This window comes from Neofelis nebulosa, chromosome 5, assembly GCF_028018385.1.
Source record: "Neofelis nebulosa isolate mNeoNeb1 chromosome 5, mNeoNeb1.pri, whole genome shotgun sequence".
Lineage (NCBI taxonomy): Eukaryota > Metazoa > Chordata > Mammalia > Carnivora > Felidae > Neofelis > Neofelis nebulosa.
Window position 1 is genome coordinate 112,995,732 of NC_080786.1, and position 22,966 is coordinate 113,018,697.

The following is a 22,966-nucleotide window of genomic DNA, read 5'->3' on the forward strand; positions in this document are numbered from 1 at the left end:
GCATTTGTTCACTTCATGTCTCTGTGTTACATCTTGGTTGTACTGGCAATATTTCAAATTTTTTCATTATTATTGTATTTGTTATGGTTTGTGATTAGCGATTATGACTTGTTGAAAGCTTAGATGATGGTTCGCTTTTTTTTTTTTAGCAATGACGTATTTTCTAATTTATAGTATTATATTATTTTTTAGACATAGTGCTTTGTGTACTTAATAAACTATAGTATAGTGTAAATGTAACTTTTATATGCACTGGGAAACCAAAAATATACTTGGCTCTATTGCAATACATGCTTTATTTCAGTGGTCTGGAACCAAACCTGTAGTATGTCTGAGGCATGCCTGTATTCGTATGTAACATGGCTGGTTTCTAACACTAATGTTTTCTTTTTAAATGTGGCAACCTCAGAAGAATATACCTGTGACCCCTGCAGTAAAAGAGATACTCTCTTAACCATTTGAAATAAAAGTTGAGGGATGCCAGGGTGGCTCAGTTGGTTAAGCATCCGACTTCGGCTCAGGTCAAGATCTCGTGGTTGTTGGGTTCATGCCCCGACTCAGGCTATGTGCTGACAGCTCGGAGCCTGGAGCCTGCTTCAGATTCTGTGGCTCCCTCTCTCTCTGCCCCACCAACCCCCCCGCCCCAGATCATTCTCTCTCTCTCTCAAAAATAAATAAACTTAAAAAAAGTTGAGAGTACTAAAATGGCATTCTTGCCAGTTTAATTTTATCTCCCTTGTATCTTCATGATGTGGTGTGGGCTTCTTCTATGTGGAATTTCTACCAACTTCAGAGGGGAGGTCCTGAGCTTTGATGAGCTGTTGACAGCAGGCAGGAAAAAGTATAGGACAGCCATGTTTAGTCATTAGCATGTTGGGAGAGACATACTTTCATGCAGTGTATTAGTTTCTTGGGGTTGCTGTAACTGTACTACAAACTGGGTGGCTTAGGACCATAGAGATGTGTCCTTTCACAGTGCTGGGGGCCAGAATTCTGAAAGCTGAGTGTCAGCTGGGCCATGCTCCCCCTAAAGTCTCTAGGGAAGGGTCTGCTCTATTCTCTGTCCCAGTTTCTGGTAGCTTCCATCATTCCTTGCCTTGTAGATAACATCTTTTCCCTGTGTCTCTTCCCATCATGTTCCCCCTGTGTATGTCTGTGTCCAGATTTCCCCCTTGTGTAAGAACATCAGTCCTATTGGAACAGAGCCCACCCTAAAGACCTCATTTTAACTTGATTACCCCTGGGAAGACCCTGTCTTCAAATAGGGTCACATCCCAAGGTGCTAATGGTTAGGACTTGAACACATCATTTCTTTGAGGGTCGGGTAGGCACAGTTCATAATAATAACAATACAGTCTGTCAAAACTGTGAATGAAATTGCTCAAAGGTTCTCCGCTACTCAGAACCAAATGTTCTGACTGGGACTTTTCACTGGCATATCCAGAGCTCACCTTTGCTTGTTGTGCTGTTTACTGCAAGCTAAGATACAGCCATGTGTCTAAAATGAGTGGTCTTGAGGTGTGGGCTGGCTGGGCTTGGTGTTTTTGGTGTTTTCTCTCTGCCTTTCTGAGTTTCATATGCAAGGGAGGCACCGCTCAGTCAGGGGACGGTGGCCTCGGGCAGAACTGCGACTGGTGAAAAATCACAGGACCCGAATGATGGTACATGTTTAGAAATTTGGTTATACAGTACACAACTTTGTGTATTGCAATCATTATTCTCACCTGAAGTAATACTAAGGATGTTCTTTTTCTTTCAGATTAAGCCCTTTCTCTTCTCTAAAAATTACCCAGTGATAACAATAAACATAATTCCTACTTATATAATCTTCTAACTCTGTGAAAATGATGCTCGACATTTCAAAAAAGTTTTGTATTTCTAAACACAAGAGGATTCAAACTTTGTAGTATTATTTGAAGGACTCTCCAGGGCACTTTGATTCACTTAGCCATATTCAAATGTATGGAAACATTTGCTTTCCATATCTGTAAAATTAGAAACCTGGGGATTTGCACAATGACACAGTGTCCCAATGCATTTAAAACTCTGCCATTTTATAACGATCACCTAAGCAGCCCCAGGACTGCTGCTTTTACTGCTACTGGTGTGGTTGCTACAAATAACAGCTGAAGTTTATTGAGCACATGTTCTGTGCCAGGCACTGTTCCAGGGGCTTCGCCATGTTTTGACTAATTTCCCTTCCACAGCAACTCAGTAAAGTAGATATCATTCTCTATAATTAAATAAAGAAACTGGGGCATAGGGCCTAAAGGTAAGTAAGTGGAAGAGCTGGAATTCAAATATGGACTCAGACCTCTTAATCTTGCTCTTGATCACCAAAATATATATGTTCTAGGGCAATCCATTCCCAAGTCTGTGCCACAAAACAGCAATTTTATTCAAATCTCCTGAAAAAAAAAAAAAGAAAGAAAGAAAAAGAAAAAAAGTTTATGTAATTAAAAACATTTGGGAACCACTGCAAATTCCCACCCCTTCTTGTAGACTCATAATGTATGCTATATTAAAAGTTGTGAGAATTCTCCCAGAAAAGAAACCTATATAACAGAATGTAAAATTGAAATTTCAACTAGGCATCAAGATAAAGTAAATGCTGAATTCTCAAGCGAGTTGCTAAGTCACCCTGCACAGACTCTACAAGCAAAATATCTGGGAACCTATTCCACAATTTTTGGATCCTTTCAGAGGAGGAGGTTTTTGTGAGATTTTCTGAGGAAAGACTAGCAGCTGTGCGATGGGGCCCCCACCTTTTCCCCTGGGGAAAGTTGCTGCCTCCAACACCAAGCCCAGTGGCTTCAGTGTGACTACTTGAGGAGATATGTGCTCCTGTATTTCAGGGACACTGCAGACTGAAGTCGATGCCCTCCTCAAAACGTAGATGCAAAAGTTGGCTCATTAGCGCTTTGGTGGCCAATCTAGGAGCTTGCTGCTGCATGGGGGCAAAGATGTCTCATTGCTTCCCATGAGACAATGCAGAGGATTGTAACTGCTGTGGGGCCCCACAGCTGGCAGATTAAGGGCTACATGGGGTGGGCATCCTGAGGGAATGAGGAATATCCTTCAGATCTTGAGAGTTGATGCTAGAGAGGTCCCCTAGGACCAAAGAACTTCCCAAGTTGGCACAGAAGAATCATCTTCACCATTTGCCCTGTCCAAGGAATGTGAAGGCACTCAGGAAAGTAGGGACTATAAAAGAGGAACCTCTTTTCCCTGTGCTTACCTAGGGCTGCCAGATAAAATACAAGATTCTCAGTTAATTTTGAATTTCAGATGAACGATGAACAATTTTTTTTTAATTTTTTTTAATGTTTATTTATTTTTGAGACAGAGAGAGACAGAGCATGAATGGGGGAGGGTCAGAGAGAGAGGAAGACACAGAATCCCAAGCAGGCTCCAGGCTCTGAGCTGTCAGCACAGTGCCCGACGCGGGGCTTGAACTCACGGACCATGAGATCATGACCTGAGCCGAGTCGGATGCTTAACCGACTGAGCCACCCAGGCGCCCCAACAATTTTTTATTATAAGTATATCCTCTGCAATATTTGGGACATACTTATATTAAAAATTATTCGTGGGGCGCCTGGGTGGCGCAGTCGGTTAAGCGTCTGACTTCAGCCAGGTCACGATCTCTCAGTCCGTGAGTTCGAGCCCTGCGTCAGGCTCTGGGCTGATGGCTCGGAGCCTGGAGCCTGTTTCCGATTCTGTGTCTCCCTCTCTCTCTGCCCCTCCCCGTTCATGCTCTGTCTCTCTCTGTCCCAAAAATAAATAAAAAACGTTGAAAAAAAATTAAAAAAAAAATTATTCGTTATTCATCTGAGATTTAAATTAAGTAGGGATCCTGTATTTTTATCTACAAAATCTGGAAAACTTACCCCCACCCCACCTTTACCCTGGCAGCTGGTGAGTAGGTGAATGGTGAAGGGAAGGAAAGAACAGAAGTTGTTCTGTTTTCTGAATTAATGCTTTTTAAAGAGATTTAAAGGTCTTCCCAAAGAAAAGTAGAAAAGTCAACAAACCTGTCAAGGTCCTCCGGCATGGGCAGGGAATCAATCTGCTCACCTACCTCCCCTCTAGTAATCATCAATTCATTCTCTACAGTTAAGACTCTGTTTCTTGGTTTGTCTCGTTCTCTCCCTCTCTTTTTTTTCTTTGCTTGTTTGTTTTGTTTCTTAAATTCCACATATAAGTAAGATCATATGGTATTTGTCTTTCTCCAACTGATTTATTTTACTCAGCATGATACTCTCTAGCTCCATACATGTCATCGCAAATGGCAAGATTTCATTGTTTCTATGATTGAGTAATATATATATATATATATATATATATGTATGTATATATACATATATAATATATCACACTGTCTTTATCCCTTCATTTGTTGATGAACACTTGGGCTCCTTCCATAGTTTGCTATTGCAAATAATGCTGCTATAAACATAGGGGTGCATGTATCCCTTTGAATTAATGTTTTTGTATTCTTTGGGGAAATACGAGTAGTGTACTTGCTGGATCATAGTGTAGTTCTATTTTTTTTTTTTTTTTTTTTTTTTTTTTGAGAAACCTCCATACAGTTTCCCACAGTGGTTGCCCCGATTTGCATTTCCATCAACGGTGTGAGAGGGTTCCTTTTTCTCCACATCCTTGCCAACACTTGTTTCTTGTATTTTTTATTTTAGCCATTCTTCAGAGCACATTTTGAGAAATTCTGCTTTGTTTCATAACTTTGTGGTATAATTAACTAAAGGGCTATACTGGAGACCTTTGGCTAAACTTTGCTGGTGGACCAGTGTATTAATATATGAGGTCCCATAAACTTTCAGGTAAAAGAAAACCCAACTCAGATGAACTTAAACAACAAAAGAAATACTTAGGTTCAGGTGACTGGGAAGTCCAAATTCGGGAGGACTTCAGCATTGGTTGATCTAGTAGTTCAGCCATGCCAGGAAGGACTCAGTTTATTTTGATTTGCTTTGTGCTGCTTAGTTTTTCTGTTGTATCTCTTTAGTGTCAACAATGTTAATTTCATTCCAAGTCTGGGTCTCTCCCTCCTAATAAGGTTGTTGCAAATTTCAACAGGGCCTGGGAGGGGAGAGAGCAGTGTTGTCCTAGCATTCCAAATAGCCTGGTTGGTCGGTCACATGCTCGCCCTGTGATACCTGTGGCCAGAGGATGGAAGGTACCAAGGACCTGAAGTTTATCAAGTCTTTTCCATGGAGCTCAGAGTGGGTTCAACCTTTACCAAAACACATGAGCTGTGTGAGGAAGAAGAGATAGATGATTGCCTGGGGGTGGAAGGGGAGTGTGAGAATGCATGCTAGGTCAACCAACAAATGTCCAGTACAGCTGGGAATTTAAGTTGCTGTCATTGGCTGCATGCAGGGACAATACTCAAAACTGTTAACAGCCTGCACCCTCTTGGGCACCAGCCAGTCTGAAAAGACACTCTCGCCGGGGGGGTGCCTGGCTCCCAAAGGCCTCTTGCTTGTAAAGGGTTAACCTTTTAGTTGCTTAATGTTGAAGGATCCAGGAGCTTTTGAGGAAGATGTCAGAAGGTTTTGATAGGTAGGCACTCAGAGGACTCAGGGCAGTAGCACTTTATTAGCTGAAATAAAAATATATCGTTATCTTAATTTAATGATGTTTATAATTATGTCCATGTGTACTAGCTCAATGACTTTAAAAAAATACCAAAAAAAAGTTTTGTTTCTGAATAAGATTCTTCACTTAATTTCCTTATTTGAAAAATGAGTGAGTCACATTAGATGATTTTACAACTCCTTTGACAGCAATGTTTGTGTTATATTCTGTAAAAATATATATAAATAAGCCTTTAATTTTATCTATCATGCACATTGTGACATGTCTGCATTAAATAGAATATTGTAAACAGTTATGCATTTTAAAATGCAGAGAACCAAATTGTCATCTAAAACTTGGCACATTGAATTTAACTGAATTTAAGTCTGAATTTAACTAGATCTTTATGTTGAAATTTTCAAATGTGCTATTTCTAAAGACCCTGAGAGGGTTCTTGTTTCTCATTTTCTGTGTTTTTTGGTAAAACAAGGGGGAAAACTACCATTTAACATGTTAAAAACCATTAATGTTGTTTTGGCCTCAACAGAAGGCAGAGAGGTACAAAAACAGAAATGGCTAAAGAAAAATCAGAGTTGAGATGGAAGCTGTGCATTCACCTAAAGATGGTTCATTAGGGTCACCCAAGGGGAGGGATGGAGAGGGAGGAGCAGCCACGGGCCATTCCCTCTCCCATGGGTCAGTGCCGTCAAGGGCAGAGCTGATGTGCAGTTTGAGAACGTGAGTTTTTCTCCAGGGCTTCGCCTGCCTGCTCTAACCGTCCCGAGAAGCCTTCCCAACCTCTTAGGTCCTCAACTGGCCAGTCATCTCAGATACAAAAAACCACAAGGAAGGAATATTTTCCTAAAATAAATGGAAAATCAGCAACAATGATGATCCTTTTTCCCATTTCATATCCTCTTCCTCATCCCTTCTACGTCCCCCCTCCCCCAATCCCTTGCCCCCAAACAGAGTTAATTATTCCAGAGGGCAGTGTTGTTTATAGTCACCAGAACTGCAGGCAAGAGGGAAGAGTATTGTATATGTTTCCTGTTTTTTTCTGCATAGAGACATGCCTAAAATATTTGTGATATTTTGAATTTTTAGACTGAGGATCATTTAAAACATTGCAGACCTATCTTTGTAGATTTTTTTTCCCCCTGTACTTTAAGACATCAAAAATGTCAAAGCTGAGAAAGGTTTTGACTTTCAAAGAGAGAACTTTTTGACAACAGCCAATATTTTCTTTCATCTTCAGAGCAAAAAGCTATCCTGGTTTGGTGGAGCCTTAGGTCGCTCCCTCCTTCTTTATACATAATTTCTGATAGATTTATAGGTATACACACATCTGCGTTAATTAAACCAGATGAAAATCATACAGAGACTGCTAAGAAAATACATAGTCACAGGGATTAGGACTGATCATCTTATCCCTTTAAAGGTATTTTCTGTTATGGCAATAGCTAGAACTAAATAATAAATGTATTATAATGCTTTGAATAAAATAGCTTTCAAACATAATTTATAAAATTTGCTGCCCAGAGGCCACAGTAAATTTATTAACCATGAGTGAGGACCATGTTTTTGGGGGTCTGCATGTTTGGATATGTATACAGTCTGCCTAATATTTAATGGTATATATATATATACACACACACACACACACACACACACACATATGTATATATATATACTGCAAAAACATCTTCATAAATCTTAAGTCTCCACAATTAAATTATTTTAAATTAAAATTTGTTTTTACAATATATATGTATTTGTATCTGTGCATACAGGATTAATAAAGAATTTAAAGACAAAACAAACATTACTCTCATGACCTTCATAAGTTTGCTCATTTATTTAATGCTTAATAACCCCAAGGAACATAGTGTTACCTTCATTTCACAGGTGAGAAAATTGAGGCAGAGAATGTCAATAACTTGTGCAGTTCACACAGACTTCACCAGTGGTTTGTTGTGGTTTCCAAAACAAAGTTTCCTAATTCTAAAGCCTTTATGTTTTCCATCACCTCGCACCATGTTTTTTTACTCCATTATTTGAAGGCATTCCTCATTTTAGTTTTCTAGGGATGTGGGTGAAAGGTTGGAAATAGTAGAAAGGTGCAAATAGATAAAATCTAATAATGGCTATAATAGTAACCATCACTATAGTGCTGAGAATTATTACCTAAGGTGTCATCGACACCTTAAATGTTTTTTTTAGTAAATGTTTATTTGTTTTTTTGGGGGGGAGAGAGAGAGAGAGAGAGAACAAGTGGGGGGGCAGAGAGCGGGGGACACAGAATCCAAAGCGGGCTCCAGGTTCTGAGCTGTCAAGATAGAACCCAAGGCGGGGCTTGAACTCATGGACTGTGAAATCATAGACTGTGAGATCATGACTTGAGCTGAAATCAGACACTTAACCGACTGAGCCATCCAGGCACCCCCATCAAGGGCTTTTCTTAAGACAGCTAATCAAGATACTTCTCAGAGGCACATTTTTAGAATTCTCGGCTAAATATATGACTTCAGCAGTATGAAAATGCACAAAACACTTGTTACTCCAAAGCATAGCATGCTCCATCTTTGACATGTCTGAGAGAAAGCATCTTCCAAAGGGTTCTTTAACTCTAGAAAATTTATATTGTCAGAAAAAAAATTTTTTTCTCTTTATGTGTTCAAGTTTGCAGAGAAAGAGACCTCAAGACAGGAGTAGGAAAGATTTATTGAGAGAAGAAGCTAGAGAAGCTGGGGAGAAAGTTTCAGACTGAAAGGAAGATCTGACCACTGTGGAAAAAGAGAGAAAAGGAAGGAGGACTGGATAAGTTTTTTTTCACAGGTTGGTTTATGGATTAAATTAAGTGTGATAACATATGTGAACCATTTAACAGTTCCTTGGTACTAAATGAATACTCCATAAACATGGGTCTCATTCTTAAGCTCCATTTTTAAAAATCATTGCAATGAGAACCATAGATACCTGTTACAATTCATCTGCCCTGTGCATTTTTCTTGGTAACAGAACTGTACTGTTACAATGGAAAATTGATGTCAGGCTGGTGGTTCGGCTTCCTTGAGAACTTAGCAAACAATGTTTACACAGCCTCAATGCTAGAAAAGTTTGTAGATAAATCCACATGACAGAGAAAGACGTTAAAAACCACCATTCTTCCTCATATGATTGCTCAAATTAAAAAATCCTTCCTTTTATTTTAGAAATCTTTCATTTGGAGGTATTTTCAAGAAATATGTTATTTGCAAATACTTTTCAATAGAGCATTTGGAATAAATGGTATAACTCACAGTCAACTATTATCCAACCAATTCTAATTTGCACTTGATTGAGAAGTTGAAATATTTTAAAATAGGATAAAGAACTGCATCTATACACACAACCTGGCCTGACCTTTGACTTAACGGACAAGCCAATTTAGTAAAAGTAAATTAGAAGCTTTGAACCAAATAATGACTTGCTGCATTTGATATGAGAACAAATATGATTTGGTTGAATTTTAATTTATTGAGGCTTTGTCTAAAGTTAAATCATCTCAAAGTTATGGATATTAAACTTAAAACTGAGCATGACATTTAAAAAAATCCTATTTTGACTTTAGAGGAAGAGGTAAAATTGTGCTGAAATATTAATATATGCTTTATGCCACATATGACATTTCTTTCAGCATCCCTTATTTTAAACTTTAAGAAATACATATTCATTATAAAAAATGGATAACACTCATAAAAATATTTAAAATTAAAAATGAATCTGTCCTTGGTTCTACTACCTACAACAACTATTGCTAACATTTTAATATCCTTCCTAAATAAAGCAAGCTGAGGTAGTTATGCTCAAAAAATATATATTTAGAAAATAAATAGCAGGTTTAATGTTGGAACACTATGCTTTCTTATTCTTAAAAACTATGTTTCCTTTTCTTCTTGATTGTGGTCATTCAGTTATTGACTTTGTTATCATTTTACTTCAGAACATTCTTAACTGCCCCTCTGAAAAATGCTGCACAGAAATATTATTTCTTAATTAAAGTAAATGTAAATCAAGTTTCAAATGTTTGGAGCAGTTTATAATGTTACTAATTTGAGAAACCACTATGTTTTTTTTTTAACTTTTGGAAATCCTTATTAAAATTAGGAAGTCATTTATACAAATATGCTTTCTGAAAAGTGTAAACAAGTTTCCTGGAATGCAGGAATAGTGTGTATTCAAATTGCTCTCTCTGCACATAGACCAGTGAGTGCAGCTTCTTGGCCAAACAAACAGCACCGAATAGGAAAGGCGGTGATACTTACAGTGTCTCATACCAGTTTGGGTGGCAGAGCCCATAGGCACACAGTCTATAGTGGGAACTTTGGCACTGGATTTATCTTTTCTTCTTGCCATAGGAATATTAGAAGAAATCTGTGACTAGAACAAAATGGAAAAATAAAGAAAATGAAACTATAATTCTTCCCTCGTATGTATGTGCTCTGTAAAAAAAAAAAAAAAAAATGTTTTCCTGTGAGGGTAACTGTCATAGATGTTACTGTCCTTTAATATGGTATCGACTGTGAGAGGGAGTAGAAGGAGACAGCTGTCCATTTCTTACATGCAACATACATTTGATTGCCTATATAAGATGTTTAGTGACCACTGAACAGGATGGAAAATGCCATTTCTAATAAAACACGATGAAGAGGGAAACATGCTACAAGAAAATATGATTCTTTTGAGATTGTATTTTCAATAAAATGGACTTCCTCTTCCCTTGAGCAATATCTTCACTATTTAGCCACGAATAGGCAGACATTTTGGTGATTTGAGGTATTTGCATTAGAAAAAAATAAGAAACATGTTTGAATTTGAAAAGGAATTGGAGACAGAAAAAAATAAACCAAACCAAGCTTGTGATGTTAACAGAATCTATTGAAAAATCTGGGACTCAGAGGAAAAAAATATGAAGTGGAAAAAGCATGAGTTTTGGAATCACATAGGTAAGCCTAGATTTCATTGAAATCAAGCTTGCATTTTCGGTACACTTCACTAAGAATTATGTGAAGTCTGATTTCTTTGAATCCTATTTCCTTTATCTATAAAATGGAGTTCTCAGCAGCGACTTAACAAGCTCTTAATATGTACCAGATACTGTGCCAAATTCCTTACATTCTCACTTTAATTTCTTAGAACCGCCGTGATCTAAGGCAAGTATAACTGTCCCCATTTTGTAGAGAGAAATAGACTCAGGAATACTGAGAAACTTGCTCACCTTTCACAGACAATAAATAGCAAATTTGGATCTGTGTTCTTTAGCCACAATGCTATTCCATGCTCCCTGCAGTAATAGCTATATTACAATGAATATCACAAGCTAATGATTTTAATGTTTTATGTCACGGTATTTGAATTAGCTCTGCTTTTTTCAGGTAGTGCCAGAAATAGACTATTAGTTGCTATTGCATTTTCCTTAGTTTTTATGGAGATTATCTTCCAATTATGTGACCCATAATGCTGCTTTCATGTCCTCTCAAAAGTACAGAGTCACATCTGTCACATCTGGAATATAGGCTTGGAGTTTGTGAAAAGGTTGACAATACCCTTGCAATCACAGGAGGAATGTTCAACTATCACATGATTATAACTGCGAATCACTAATTTTTATTACAAATCATATCAGATTTGCACTAAGAAAAGTCTTCCATTTAAATAAGACATAAATGTCACAGAGAAAGAAATGACTAGGAATCAAGTAAAAGTTACTATACCACTCATTTTGCTAATCATAATACCACTAGAATGACCTACAAAATTCAAGGAGAACGGAAGGATTCATGTTCCTAAATGAAGTGTAACTGGTATAGTCTTCTAGCCCCTCATAATTACAACATATTAGAAATAAAGTAAAAATTAAAAATGGGAATATTTAACATTTGTAAAAATCCTTAAATTTAATTTAAGCCAGAGATGGGATGTTTCTAGGATGTTCTGTTTAGTTCAACAATCATGAATGACTGATTTGGAATAAGATATAGACATACGAAAATGAAGACATGGCTCTCCCCCTCCCCCTGGGGGAGCTCTCTCCCAAGCTCCCAAGCCGGGGGGGCGGGGGGGGGGAAAGACCACCAATGATTCCATAGGCAGGTTGCAGGAGCTGCTGTGCTGAGGGAAGGCACTGGGAAATGGGGAATGAATGCTAAAACAGTCAATCTCTCATCACCATTTAAAAATTGTAAACGTGTATGGGGTGCCTGGGTGGTTTAGTTGGTTAAGCATCCAACTTCAGCTCAGGTCATGATCTAGCTGTTCATGAGTTTGAACCCCCTGTTGGGCTCTGTGCTGACAGCTCAGAGCCTGGAGCCTGCTTTGGGTTCTGTGTCTCCCTCTCTCTCTGCTCCTCCTCTGCTTCTGCTCTCTCTCTCTCTTAAAAATAAACAAACATTAAAAAAACTATAGATGTCTGATAGTTCTGAAATTGTTGCTCTTAAGGAAACAAGCACACATACAGGTAACAGAAAGGCCTTCCGAAAGAGAATCAGCAGATATTCGGGAAGGTTTCAAGGTCAATGTAGGGGTTATACTCACTCAGAAATCAGAAGAACCAGAGGACCTGTGATTGGAGAATTGATATTTTACAACAAATTTACTTTTAGCTACTATTTTTACCTGTGTACTTCATTTTTAAAAAATGGAACTGGCTTTACTTTTTTTTTTTCCTTAATGCAATATTAATGCATATTCTTTTTGGAAAATACAAGTTATAACAAAAATAAAAATCACAAAAATAAAAATCAAATAAAATATTAAAAATCACCTACATAGTGAGGAACAAAGTTAACATTTTGCTGTATAGGGTTCTGGTAGTCTTGTATTCTTATATAAATGAAATAGTCATAAACATGCAATTATTCTGTAGAATATTTGTAGAATAGAATATTCTACAAATGGAATAGAATAGAATATTTGTAGAATATTCTGTAGAAAATTGTACTATTTTGTAGCCTGCTTTTCTTTTGACTTAATTTTATTTAATTTATTATGAAGATTTTTTTCATGTCAGTACATGGTACAGTACTCATAAAGGCTATGTAGCCCTACATTGTAAGGATGTGTAGGAACCTTAATTTATTCAGTCAATTCTCTATCAGTGACATTTAGATTATTTTCACTTTTCTACTTTTGCAAACAATGTTGCAATAAAAATGCATGTACATATGTTTGCACATGGCCATAGTTATATACATAATTACATTAAAATCCTAGAAGTGGAATGGCTTTTTGTAAATGTTTCTAAATTTTCTCTAGCTTAATCAACTTGCACTCAGTAGACTGTCCAAGAATTTTTACCCACACCCCACCCCTCCAATCCTGGTCAACCTCAGTATTTAATGTTTAAATCTTTGCCAATATAATAGGTAAAATTTGTATTTTGTTATTTTAATTTGGCCATCTTTGATTATTAGGCTAAATATTTTCATAAATTTATTGGTAGTATCTTTTCTATATTTGAATTATAGAGTTGAAATTACTGTTATTTATAATCCTAAAACGCTGCATAAGTTATGAACTTCTGCATTTACTTTTTACTTTTTAATTAGAAATAGAGTGGCCATTTCCATCTACCTTTAACTGGTCTGAATCTGTTTTTGTTCTTTTCTTTTCTTTTTTTTTTTTTTTTGCTTTAAACATAAAACCACAGGCCAAGTTTCATTTCTCATTTACCACTTCTCCACCTGAGTTGTCAGTTTTGCTTTTGGTCTAAAGTGAGGGTAAGTGAGAGGGCATCTCAATAAATCACTGTCTTTGGGCAAGATTTGTATAGAGTTATCTTCTTTGCATATCTTATTTTAGTTTGTCATTTGAAAATAAATTTAAACTTAATACTGCTCAATGTGCATTCTCCTGTTTAAAATCATCATTTACACTTGAGACTCTTAAAAACAACAAAAGAATTTTTATTTGGGGATGCCAGTGTGAACACTTCTTTAAGGAAATGTAACAACATTTAGGAAACAATCGGGTCAAAATAGCACTTACCTGAAATGACTTGGATATGGACTATTTATGGGCCTCTCCCTAAACATTAGAAAAGATCAAAGAAAGTGATTTGACTTATGGAGCGCCCGCATGGCTCAGTTGTTTAAGCGTCCAACTTCGACTCAGGTCATGATCTCACAGTTTGTGAGCTGGAGCCCCGCGTCCAGCTCTGTGCTGACAGCTCAGAGCCTGGAGCCTGCTTTGGATTCTGTGTCTCCCTCTCTGTCTGCCCCTCTACTGCTCACACTCTGTCTCTCAAAAAATAAATAAATGTTAAAAAATTTTAAAAAAAAGAAAGCGATTTGACTTATTATCATTATCTAACAAGCTCTTCTTAAGCATTAGTACTTCATTCTTTTGTTCAAAAAACCAGTAACAATGGGGATTATAAATTCCATGAAGAAACAAGTTCTATTTCTTTACATCCTACAAGAGTCTAATAGTGCTATATATATATATATATATATACACACATACATGTATATACATATATATTTATATATATATATGTATATAGTAAATTATTGTGGAAACAGGCTACTTGTTCAACCTTTTAATAGGGAATGTGATCCACTTATATTTTTATTGTAATTGTTGATATATTTACATATTTATATATGCCATTTTACTATATGTTTTCTTTGCTTTATTTTTATTTTCTTTCTTGCACTCTTTCAAGTACTTTAGACTGAGTATTAGCAACAAGATTCAACAGATACTCATCAGCTGCATTTGTACATAACATGTTTGTGTATTTGTGTGTGTGTGTGTGTGTGTGTGTGTGTGTCTGGGTGTATGTATGAGAAAGTGAGAGAAATTTTGTAAGTGACGGTTATTTGCCTATTTTGAAATCCGTCACTTATGCTAACAAATTTTGGGCTATCATAGTGCATTGTGTACAATAGACACTTTGCATTAACAGTTTGATTTTTTAGTTATTGACTATTTTCAAGGAACTCCACAAGTCTGTGGCATAAAAGGCATCAATTTAAGCCACTGTCCCCTGATGTGATGAACAAATAACCCATCGGGAAAGGCCCAACACCCAGGATTGACCTTTCGATTCTGCTTCATTTTCTACACCTCATACAGTAGATCTGCACAGGCTACACTGTATTAAGCTTACATGAAGTAATCATATGTTCTTCTAGAATTTGCAGGTTTAGAGATTTGTGACAGTTTTGCAATACAAAGTTCTTAAATACTTTCTATACTCTATAAATAAAAAGAGCAAAGTTTTTTGTTGAAGACTCTGCCCGAGAAAATTTTTTACAAATTAAAAATAGTCTTTTCGTCACACGTATTTTTTGATGCATAATATTTTATTTCATCTAAAAACATCACAAGAATATTTATATCTCCTGCTTGTATGTAATTAAGAGCAAATGGAAGAGTACATTTATAAAGTACAGGTCATAAAGAATTCTAGCAGGGAGAACCATTTATATTTCATTTTGAACTAATTGTAATATGGAAATGAAATCTTTCTAATTAGAAATGATAGGAGATAGCAAATAAAAATGTTTTTTCCCATCAGTGTTGACATCACGAAGTACTTGTAGATGAAGCCTAACTCTTTGTAGTATGGCAATGATAGGAAACTAGCTAATTATTAAATCTTCTTAATTAGCAAATAAGAAAGTCACTGAGTGATGTCAGATAGATGATTGATAACCTGTACTAGATCTGTAGAGCATTATAAAAGTATTATGAACATTGTATCATAAATTCTTTAAACGGGCCACTTGCCTAAGTTAACAACAATTCAACTTAATCACATGTGGTCAACTTTAAAAAGGCCCACCGTAATTTAAAAGATTTTTTTTAATGCTTATTTATTTTTGAGAGAGAGGGAGAGAGAGAGAGAGCGGGAGAGAGCCAGAAAGAGAGGGAGACACTACATCTGAAGCAGGCTCCAGGCTCTGAGCTGTCAGCACAGAGCCCGATGCAGGGCTCAAACTCAAGAACTGTGAGATCATGACCTGAGCCTCAGTCAGATGCTTAACTGACTGAGCCACCCAGGCCCCCCTAAAAAAGACAACTGTAATTTTAAAGTACCTTTGGTTCTTAGAAATTTGTTACTTTTATTGTTAAACCGAGAACTTTTTACTTTAATAATGTCTGTCAACTAACAGAATAGTTCCCCCCACTTTTAGATTAGTGAATGGGAATTTCATGTAAGTTTACATTTTACTGTGACTTAAGGTGCCATAAGAACCTTTGCTTCATTAACAGTTTGGCACATTGAATATTTAAAGTAGGTTTGTTTGGTGTTTTTTTTTTGTTTGTTTGTTTGTTTTTTTAACGTTGCAGGATGCAGTCTTAGGATGCAATTCCCATTTAGGAAATGTAACTCTATAAAGGAAATGACAAAGATAACCAGAAGTGCCAAGAGTAAGTCGCAGGTCACTGTTACTGTTGATTTTCCCTGTCCACTTATATGTAAAGTCTAGTCATGATTGTTTACTCATAGACTTGATAAAAACAGAGAATGTTGACTCAAAGAAAAGAACTTAAAATAAAAACCGGCATTTGCAACAGACAAACCATCCCATACCAATCTCTGTGGAAGGCAAAATCCAATAACCATTTACAAATACTCTGATGGTTGGAATAATCCTCCTGCTTTTTCTCCAGATGACACTTCTTTCTCTCATGGTGCTGGAGGCCATCATCTTGCTAGCTGGCTACACCAGTGGCTCTGCTACAGTAAATTCATAATTCTTCTAATATTGCTTGTCTTTTGTGAATGAGCTCTGCAGGAAAACTGAGACCTCCTGTTCACTGTGGCACACACACCTAATGAGTCATTTCTCACTTTTGAGATTGCCAGGGGGAATAGACAATGATTGGAGGAGCCAAGATGAATCATAGGAGAAGAGTTCTTTCACTCAGCTCACCATCATACTGTGCATTTCTGCATCTATTTAAAAATTAACTCGTGACCCCTAGTAATATTCCACCCTCAGTCACGCACATTGGTTTCCTTTAAGACCATTATTCTCACTAGCGTTAGTCTCACTCAGAGATGATTTTGGCTTGTTAGAGGGGACAAATGGTGGGCCTTCCAGAACTGTCAGGTTAGTGTTACTCTTTTGGTATGGACTGAATGGAGTAAATGTGTGTTTGTGATATGTGAACCTTGAGTACATGGATTTTAAAATTAATTACAAGTTATTCAACGACATCTTATACAGACTTTCTTGGAGAACTTTTTTGTGGTGAGTTCAAGAAAAATTGTTTGAGAAATGTTTGGGGGATGACTATCCTTTTATATTTGTCCTTAAAGACCTGGCAGTGGCTTTGGATCACTTTAAAAAATGACAACAAATGAGGTTAATCTGTAGTGATTTCCACATATACTTATTCTTGCTAAGTTTTGTTTTGTTTTTCTAACTTTAGATGTAACTGGCCAGATGTGGTTGTTAGGATATCAGATTAATTTTCTAGAAATTCATGGAAATGTGTGTTGATTTGTTTTACTAATGACATGAAATGACCACAAAGCAGCTCTCAGAATACTTTGAGATAACAAAAATCTTGATAAGCTATGTTTCTACATGTATCTATATGTATATAAGTATATAAATGAATTTGTCTTAAAATGTGGAAATATCCTTGTTTAAAAATCTGCAAAATGAGACCTACTGATACAATTTATAATAAGCCTTTTAATGCTATTATAATTAATTATAATGTAAATTACATTTCATACCAGAGGACTCCATATATGACATCGTAAAATACCAACTTAATCAAGTTTTGAACTTTATACTATCAGAGTTATTCTATCTATAAATTTATATCTGCTTTTCCTTCCATCATTGGAACATTATGAGTATAATATATGCAATATGCTAAGATTTTTGTAAGGCATATTCTTAATATTTGTTAAATGAGAGTGACTGTCACTTGATACTGTAGTTTGGAAATTTTCTTTATTTATTTACTCTTATTTTTAAAATTTTTTAGCATTTTTATTTATTTTTGAGAGACAGAGAGAGACAGAGCACAAGCAGGGGAGGGGCAGAGAGAGAGGGAGACACAGAATCTGAAGCGGGTTCCAGGCTCTGAGCTGTCAGCACAGAGCCCGATGTGGGGCTCCAACTCACAGGCTGTGAGATCATGACCTGAGCGTAAGTCAGATGCTCAACCGACTGAGCCACGCAGGCACCCCCGTAGTTTGGAAATTTTAAAGTAACACTCAGTAATTAATAATAGGAGCCAATAGCTTTATATAATAACTTTTACCCAATATTTAAAAACACTTTTGTATTTATTAGACTTATAATATTCTTGACAATTCTATAGACATAGATATTACCAACTACTTTACATATGAAAGATTACAATGATTTACTCAATGTCCCAACATTAAGAATGAAGCTGAATCTAATAACCCATTTTTTCTCATTTCCTAACAAATACTTTACCTGATTTATTGAGCTATATTTTAAAAGTAGCATTTCTCAAAGACATTTATTTCCCTGATTAGTAATAGTGCTTTTGCTGATTTGTTTTTATAACGTGAATGGCTTCTACCTTTTATATTTCGTTTTTATTTAACTTTAGGAGATCTATTTAACTGTTTTAAATTCAGTTTAAAGTTTTCCAAGAAACCTTATTTCTTATCATTTACAGTCCTTTTTTCTATATCTATAATGAAGTATTAAAAGCTTTTATAATATCAATATTAATAATAACTGTGCTGATAGAAATTAATACAACATAGAAGAATACTTAAATAAGAAAATTATATTTTTATTTAATAAAGGTTAAGAGAAAATAAATTAACCAATTTATAAAGCATAACATTGTATTTTCAACTTCTAAATAGATTATGGTATGCCAAATATTTGAGATTTCTTTTAATGTGAAAGATACATGGGGTGAGCTTGAATTGCCTAGTCTCTGAAAAGATTCTAAGCTTTCTCTGATTTTCAAACCTAATATTTAGAAGTAAAATAGTAATTCATTTGTGTCAACACTGAGGGTCAACACATAACCCACTTTCTCTTGAATCAAAAGATATTTACAATAGTATGTTTTCTGTAGCAAAAGCCTTTTGTGGTTGCTGCTAATTACATGTTTTTCACTTCAAAGTCTTTAAAAGGAATATACGTGCAAGTAGACTTAATACATTTTTATTGGGTGAAAGAATTCAGCAAAGTCTCTGGGTTTGGAAAAATGTATATAAAATATCAGTAATATCTTCATTTTGTATTTTTCACTTTAGCTAAATACAGAGCATACTGTCTTCCTGTATTACTGAATCAAGTCTTGAAATTATATACACCAAGCAAATGATGCTATAGAAAATGTGTAGCACTAACATTTTAATTAAAATGTAAAATGATAATACACATGGTGATGTAGCTAAGCATTTGAGGACCTCCAATTATATTAGTAGTTACATTTCATTTGATAACTCAATAACTAGTAATTAAAAACATGTAATTAAAACAAAGTCATATCCTAATGTATGAAGTCAATGAAAACAAAAGAGCATAGTAAAACCCTCTTGAAAAGTAGTTACTATGCCATTATAATGAGATACATTTTTACCAATATATCTTATAAGGAAAATAAAGGTCAAACTTTGCCCTGTGCTCTCTTGTTAAAATACTCTAGAAGACCAGGTGATAAAGGAAGTCCTAAATCATAAATACAATACAGAATGATTTTATCCCCATGAATTTTCTGACAGTCCAGTTATTGCGAATGGCTTAGGGTGAAAGATAACATTGGAAGGCAGTAAAGAATCGCCATACAAAGTTTTAAAGATTAAGGCCAGACTCTCGCTTTGTTACTCAGTAATAATTAACTAAAGGGCACACGTATATTTTTTGCTACCTGTATTGTTAACACATTTCTCACCAGATGAAAGTGGGCAGAATCCTTTAGATGTAGTCCAATTGAAGCCCATTATGAAGGGCGGTGTGGGTCAAGGTACCATTGTTCTTGAGAGAGGAAAAGGCCTGAATGTACATAAACAATCATGAAGAAAGGAATTGATCCAAGCCGGCCTTTATGTCAGAGTTCAAGGTCTACAGGAGTCGTATTTTGCCGGGTAAACTAGATTGACCAGAGTTAAAGAAGGCCATTCAGCTAAAAGAAAAAAAAAAAAAAAAAAAAAAACCCAAAAAACAAAAAAAGGAAAACAAAACAAAACAAAAAAGACAGCATATGATTTAATTATAGCCATGAACACAGGGACTTTTCACTCATCTCTTTAAAAATAAACTCTTCCTTGTATTCCTGAAGCGATGTGAATATGAATACCAACAGCAATACTTTTTTTCCTTCTTTATCGCTGACACAAATTAAGTCTCCAATCTACTAACAGAGCTTGAAATGTCACCGTGACTTTTAGAGTGACACAGACCTCTTCCTCCTTCTGGCCGAATCTTCCACATGAATGAAGTTGGAGAGAGCCTTGGGGAGGTGACTATCTGATGTCTCAGTGCTGCTCCCAAAGTCATAGTTCTTCAGGCAAGGGAACAAGCAGTGCAAGATAGCCCGGCGGATGTAACTGTCAAAGATATAGTAAATGAAAGGGTTGACACAGCTGTTGGCAAATGCCAAAGGCCCAGTCACCTCCATGCCTAGCTGGATAAAAGATGAGGAAAAGTAGACTTCCTGCTGCAACCCAGAGACAATGGCCAGGAGCTTGAAAGTATTGAAGGGCAGCCAGGAGAAGACAAAGGCTGCCACGACAATAAAGATGATCTTTATGGATTTCCTCAGCTTTTTGTTATGTTTTCCCGACTGTTGGTAATGGGCATACAGCTTCCTTGTGATGCAACAATAGCATGTCACAATGCTCACCAAAGGGACAAAGAAGGTAAAAATTAAGGCCACCAGGGCCCAAGTCAGTTTGATTGGAGTAGCGCTCCTCTCTGCACAGTATGGCTTATCATCAATCAGGGTGAGCTCCCTGGACAGAAGAGTAGGCAAACCCAAAAGGCAGGAGATAAACCAGACACTGGCACAGACTCCATATGCACAGTCTCTCCTCCTGAATTTCCTGGATACGGCTGGGCGCATGATGGCCAGGTAGCGGTCAACACTCATGCAGGTGAGCAAGAAGACATTGCAGTGCATGTTGACTGAGATCATGTAGGAGCTGCCTTTGCACAGGAAAGAGCCTGTCCTCCACAGTCCTAAAGATGCTTCTTTATCCACCCAGAGAGGCAACGTGACAAGGAAAACGAAGTCAGACACAGCCAGGTTGATGATGAAGATGTCGATCAGTCTTCGGCTGCCCCGTTTGAAACGCAATGCACTCATGAGGACTAGGTTCCCCAACACTCCCGTCAGGAACACAACTGCGTAGAAGATGGGAAGGAAGACAGATGTGTAAGCAACATGGGAGTGGTTCTCCTCAATATCAGGATTTTGGCTTGTAGCATAGAAATAATCCAAAAAGACAGCAGTTGCTTCTGGGTCCATCACTAAGGTCAGCTGCCAGATCCAATTAAGTTTCCTTACCTAGGAAGTTTTTGTATAAAGGTTTAAAATCTCAGGGCAGCTTCTTTTATATAGTGGCTACCTCTTCCCCACCACCCCCACCACCCCACCCCTTAAAAGATCTTAGGACAAGCATAAAAACAGAGATTAAAAAACGCAGTTTCTACCAATCCTCAGAAAGAACACCACCCTGGTTGGTGTTTGGTGGTTGTGGTTGTGGTTTTCTTTATTTGCATTTGCCCTGGAGATGGGGGTGCTTTTTTGACTTCTGTCTTCAAGATATTCAGTTTGTTTATTTAAATCCAGAAATTAGAAAACAAATGAACTTTTTTTCCTTACCTACTTTAAAGACATCCTTTGCTTTTCTGACACTGAAAATCCTCTTGATCTGGTTTTCTGTTTCACAGACAAGGTACTATTTTCTTTTAAAATTTTAGGGTGGTGATGACAAAGATAGTCCTTTTATTCACATCCCCGGTAAAAGTGAGGAAAGTAGTCTTTCACTGCAGACAGAGTGAATTGAAAATTTCCCAAATCATACCACTCTACTTCTACAGCAAACATAATGATTCTAATTAGGGTATGAGATTCTTTCCCCTTACTTGCTGCTTTCAGTTTTATACAAAATTAATCCTGTTTCATTCAATATGTTTTTAAAGATTCTCAAGAGACCGGGACCATGTCTTGTGCTGTTATTATTAGTTTTAAAAAAATTTTCCACTGTCATTAGCACAGTACCTTGCACGTGATAGGTCCTTTGGAAATGTTAATTTACTTGAATTATTCAGGAAAACTCTTGGTTTTGTGATCTAGTGTAATCAACAAGTATGTATTCATTGTGGTTCAACTGCAGGCATTGTTGTTATTTATGTAGCTTACAAACACAGGTTTAAAAATGGCAAACTGCCATTTTTACACTTTTTAAAATTTATTTATTTTGAGAGAGAGAGAGAGAGAGAGAGAGAGAGAGAGAAACAGAGTGCATGAGCGGGGGAAGGGCAGAGAGAGAGGGTGAGGGAGAGAATCCCAAGTAGGCTCCGCACTGTCAGTGCAGAGCCCTACATGGGGCTCCAACCCATGAACCATGAGCAGAAATCAAGAGTGGGCCACTCAGTCGACTGAGCCATCCAGGCACCCTACACTCTTATCTGCTTTGTAATTCAACCAGCAAAGTTCCTTTTTCTTAGAATAAACATCCTTGATTAGGAGATTTTCTCTCTACCTCCAAGTAACTCCCCTTCATCAGACTCTGGGTCCCCCCCATCTTGTCTTTTTCATACCTCACTACTGGAGCAGTGATTTTTTACCTTTTGAGCTATGACTTATTTTTAAGTACCTCCACAAACCAGTGAACTTCACTTTTGGGATTATTGACCTAGCAGAGACAGACCTCTAATAAGTGACATTATAATGGAGTTGCCAGTGCAGGCACTTTAACAGAAAGATTTGAGGTTCATTCAAAGCATTTGAGAAACGGGCTAACAACAGACGGGTCCTATCATATCTTCCTGTCATCTGTTCCTTTTCATATTAGGAAAACTGTCGTGGAGTACAAATCCTGAAATCGACTCCATTTATTTCAGTTCTTTACTGGTCAAAGTGGCTTAAGGCTCTTTCCTTCTCTCTTTCCCTCCATCTGGTTTCATAGCCAAAGTTACAGTTTCAGGCTGATACTGCTATTGCATAGAAAAACGCATGCCTGTGAATTAAAACACCATTGTTTAACATTTGAAGTCCTTTCTACTGAATTTTTATTTTACCCATAATTAATATATTGAAAATAACTATCTTGCCTTTTGTACCCCTTTCTTGTCACTGTTTCCTGATGTGTTCTAATGTGACCTGAGTCTCAGGCATGTGGGTCTAGGTCAGG

General features: G+C 36.8%; 1 protein-coding gene and 1 long non-coding RNA gene across 4 annotated transcripts; both read right to left on the reverse strand.

Moving 5' to 3' along the window:
* Positions 1 to 1,289: 1,289 nt before the first annotated feature.
* LOC131512651 (uncharacterized) lies at positions 1,290 to 2,905 on the reverse strand. The gene is made up of 2 exons (XR_009262223.1): positions 2,315 to 2,905; positions 1,290 to 1,631 (listed from the first exon to the last, which is right to left on the reverse strand). It is a non-coding gene; the product is annotated as an uncharacterized LOC131512651 (long non-coding RNA).
* A 1,482-nt stretch (positions 2,906 to 4,387) lies between these two features.
* On the reverse strand, positions 4,388 to 21,237 carry GPR15 (G protein-coupled receptor 15). Of its 3 annotated transcripts, XM_058731643.1 has the most exons (3): positions 20,221 to 21,119; positions 9,903 to 10,017; positions 4,388 to 5,623 (listed from the first exon to the last, which is right to left on the reverse strand). In XM_058731643.1, the coding sequence occupies exons 1-3, from the start codon at positions 21,073 to 21,075 to the stop codon at positions 5,601 to 5,603; spliced, it is 993 nt and encodes a 330-aa protein (XP_058587626.1). In that variant the 5' UTR covers positions 21,076 to 21,119; the 3' UTR covers positions 4,388 to 5,600. The 3 variants fall into 3 exon arrangements, with proteins under 3 accessions (XP_058587626.1, XP_058587627.1, XP_058587628.1); XM_058731644.1 differs by lacking the exons at positions 4,388 to 5,623; positions 9,903 to 10,017 and having other exon boundaries at positions 18,359 to 20,951; positions 21,115 to 21,237; XM_058731645.1 differs by lacking the exons at positions 4,388 to 5,623; positions 9,903 to 10,017 and adding an exon at positions 18,359 to 20,155.
* Positions 21,238 to 22,966: the final 1,729 nt, after the last annotated feature.

Coding starts and splice junctions, on each gene's coding strand:
- GPR15 (XM_058731643.1), bottom strand. CDS start 21,075: ATGGACCCAGAAGCAACTGCTGTCTTTTTGGATTATTTCTATGCTACA. Junction 10,018..20,220: donor TTATCCAGCTAGGCATGGAG/GTGACTGGGCCT, acceptor ATTTTGTTCTAG/TCACAGATTTCTTCTAATAT. Junction 5,624..9,902: donor CCAAACTGGTATGAGACACT/GTAAGTATCACC, acceptor TTTTTATTTCAG/CTAATAAAGTGCTACTGCCC.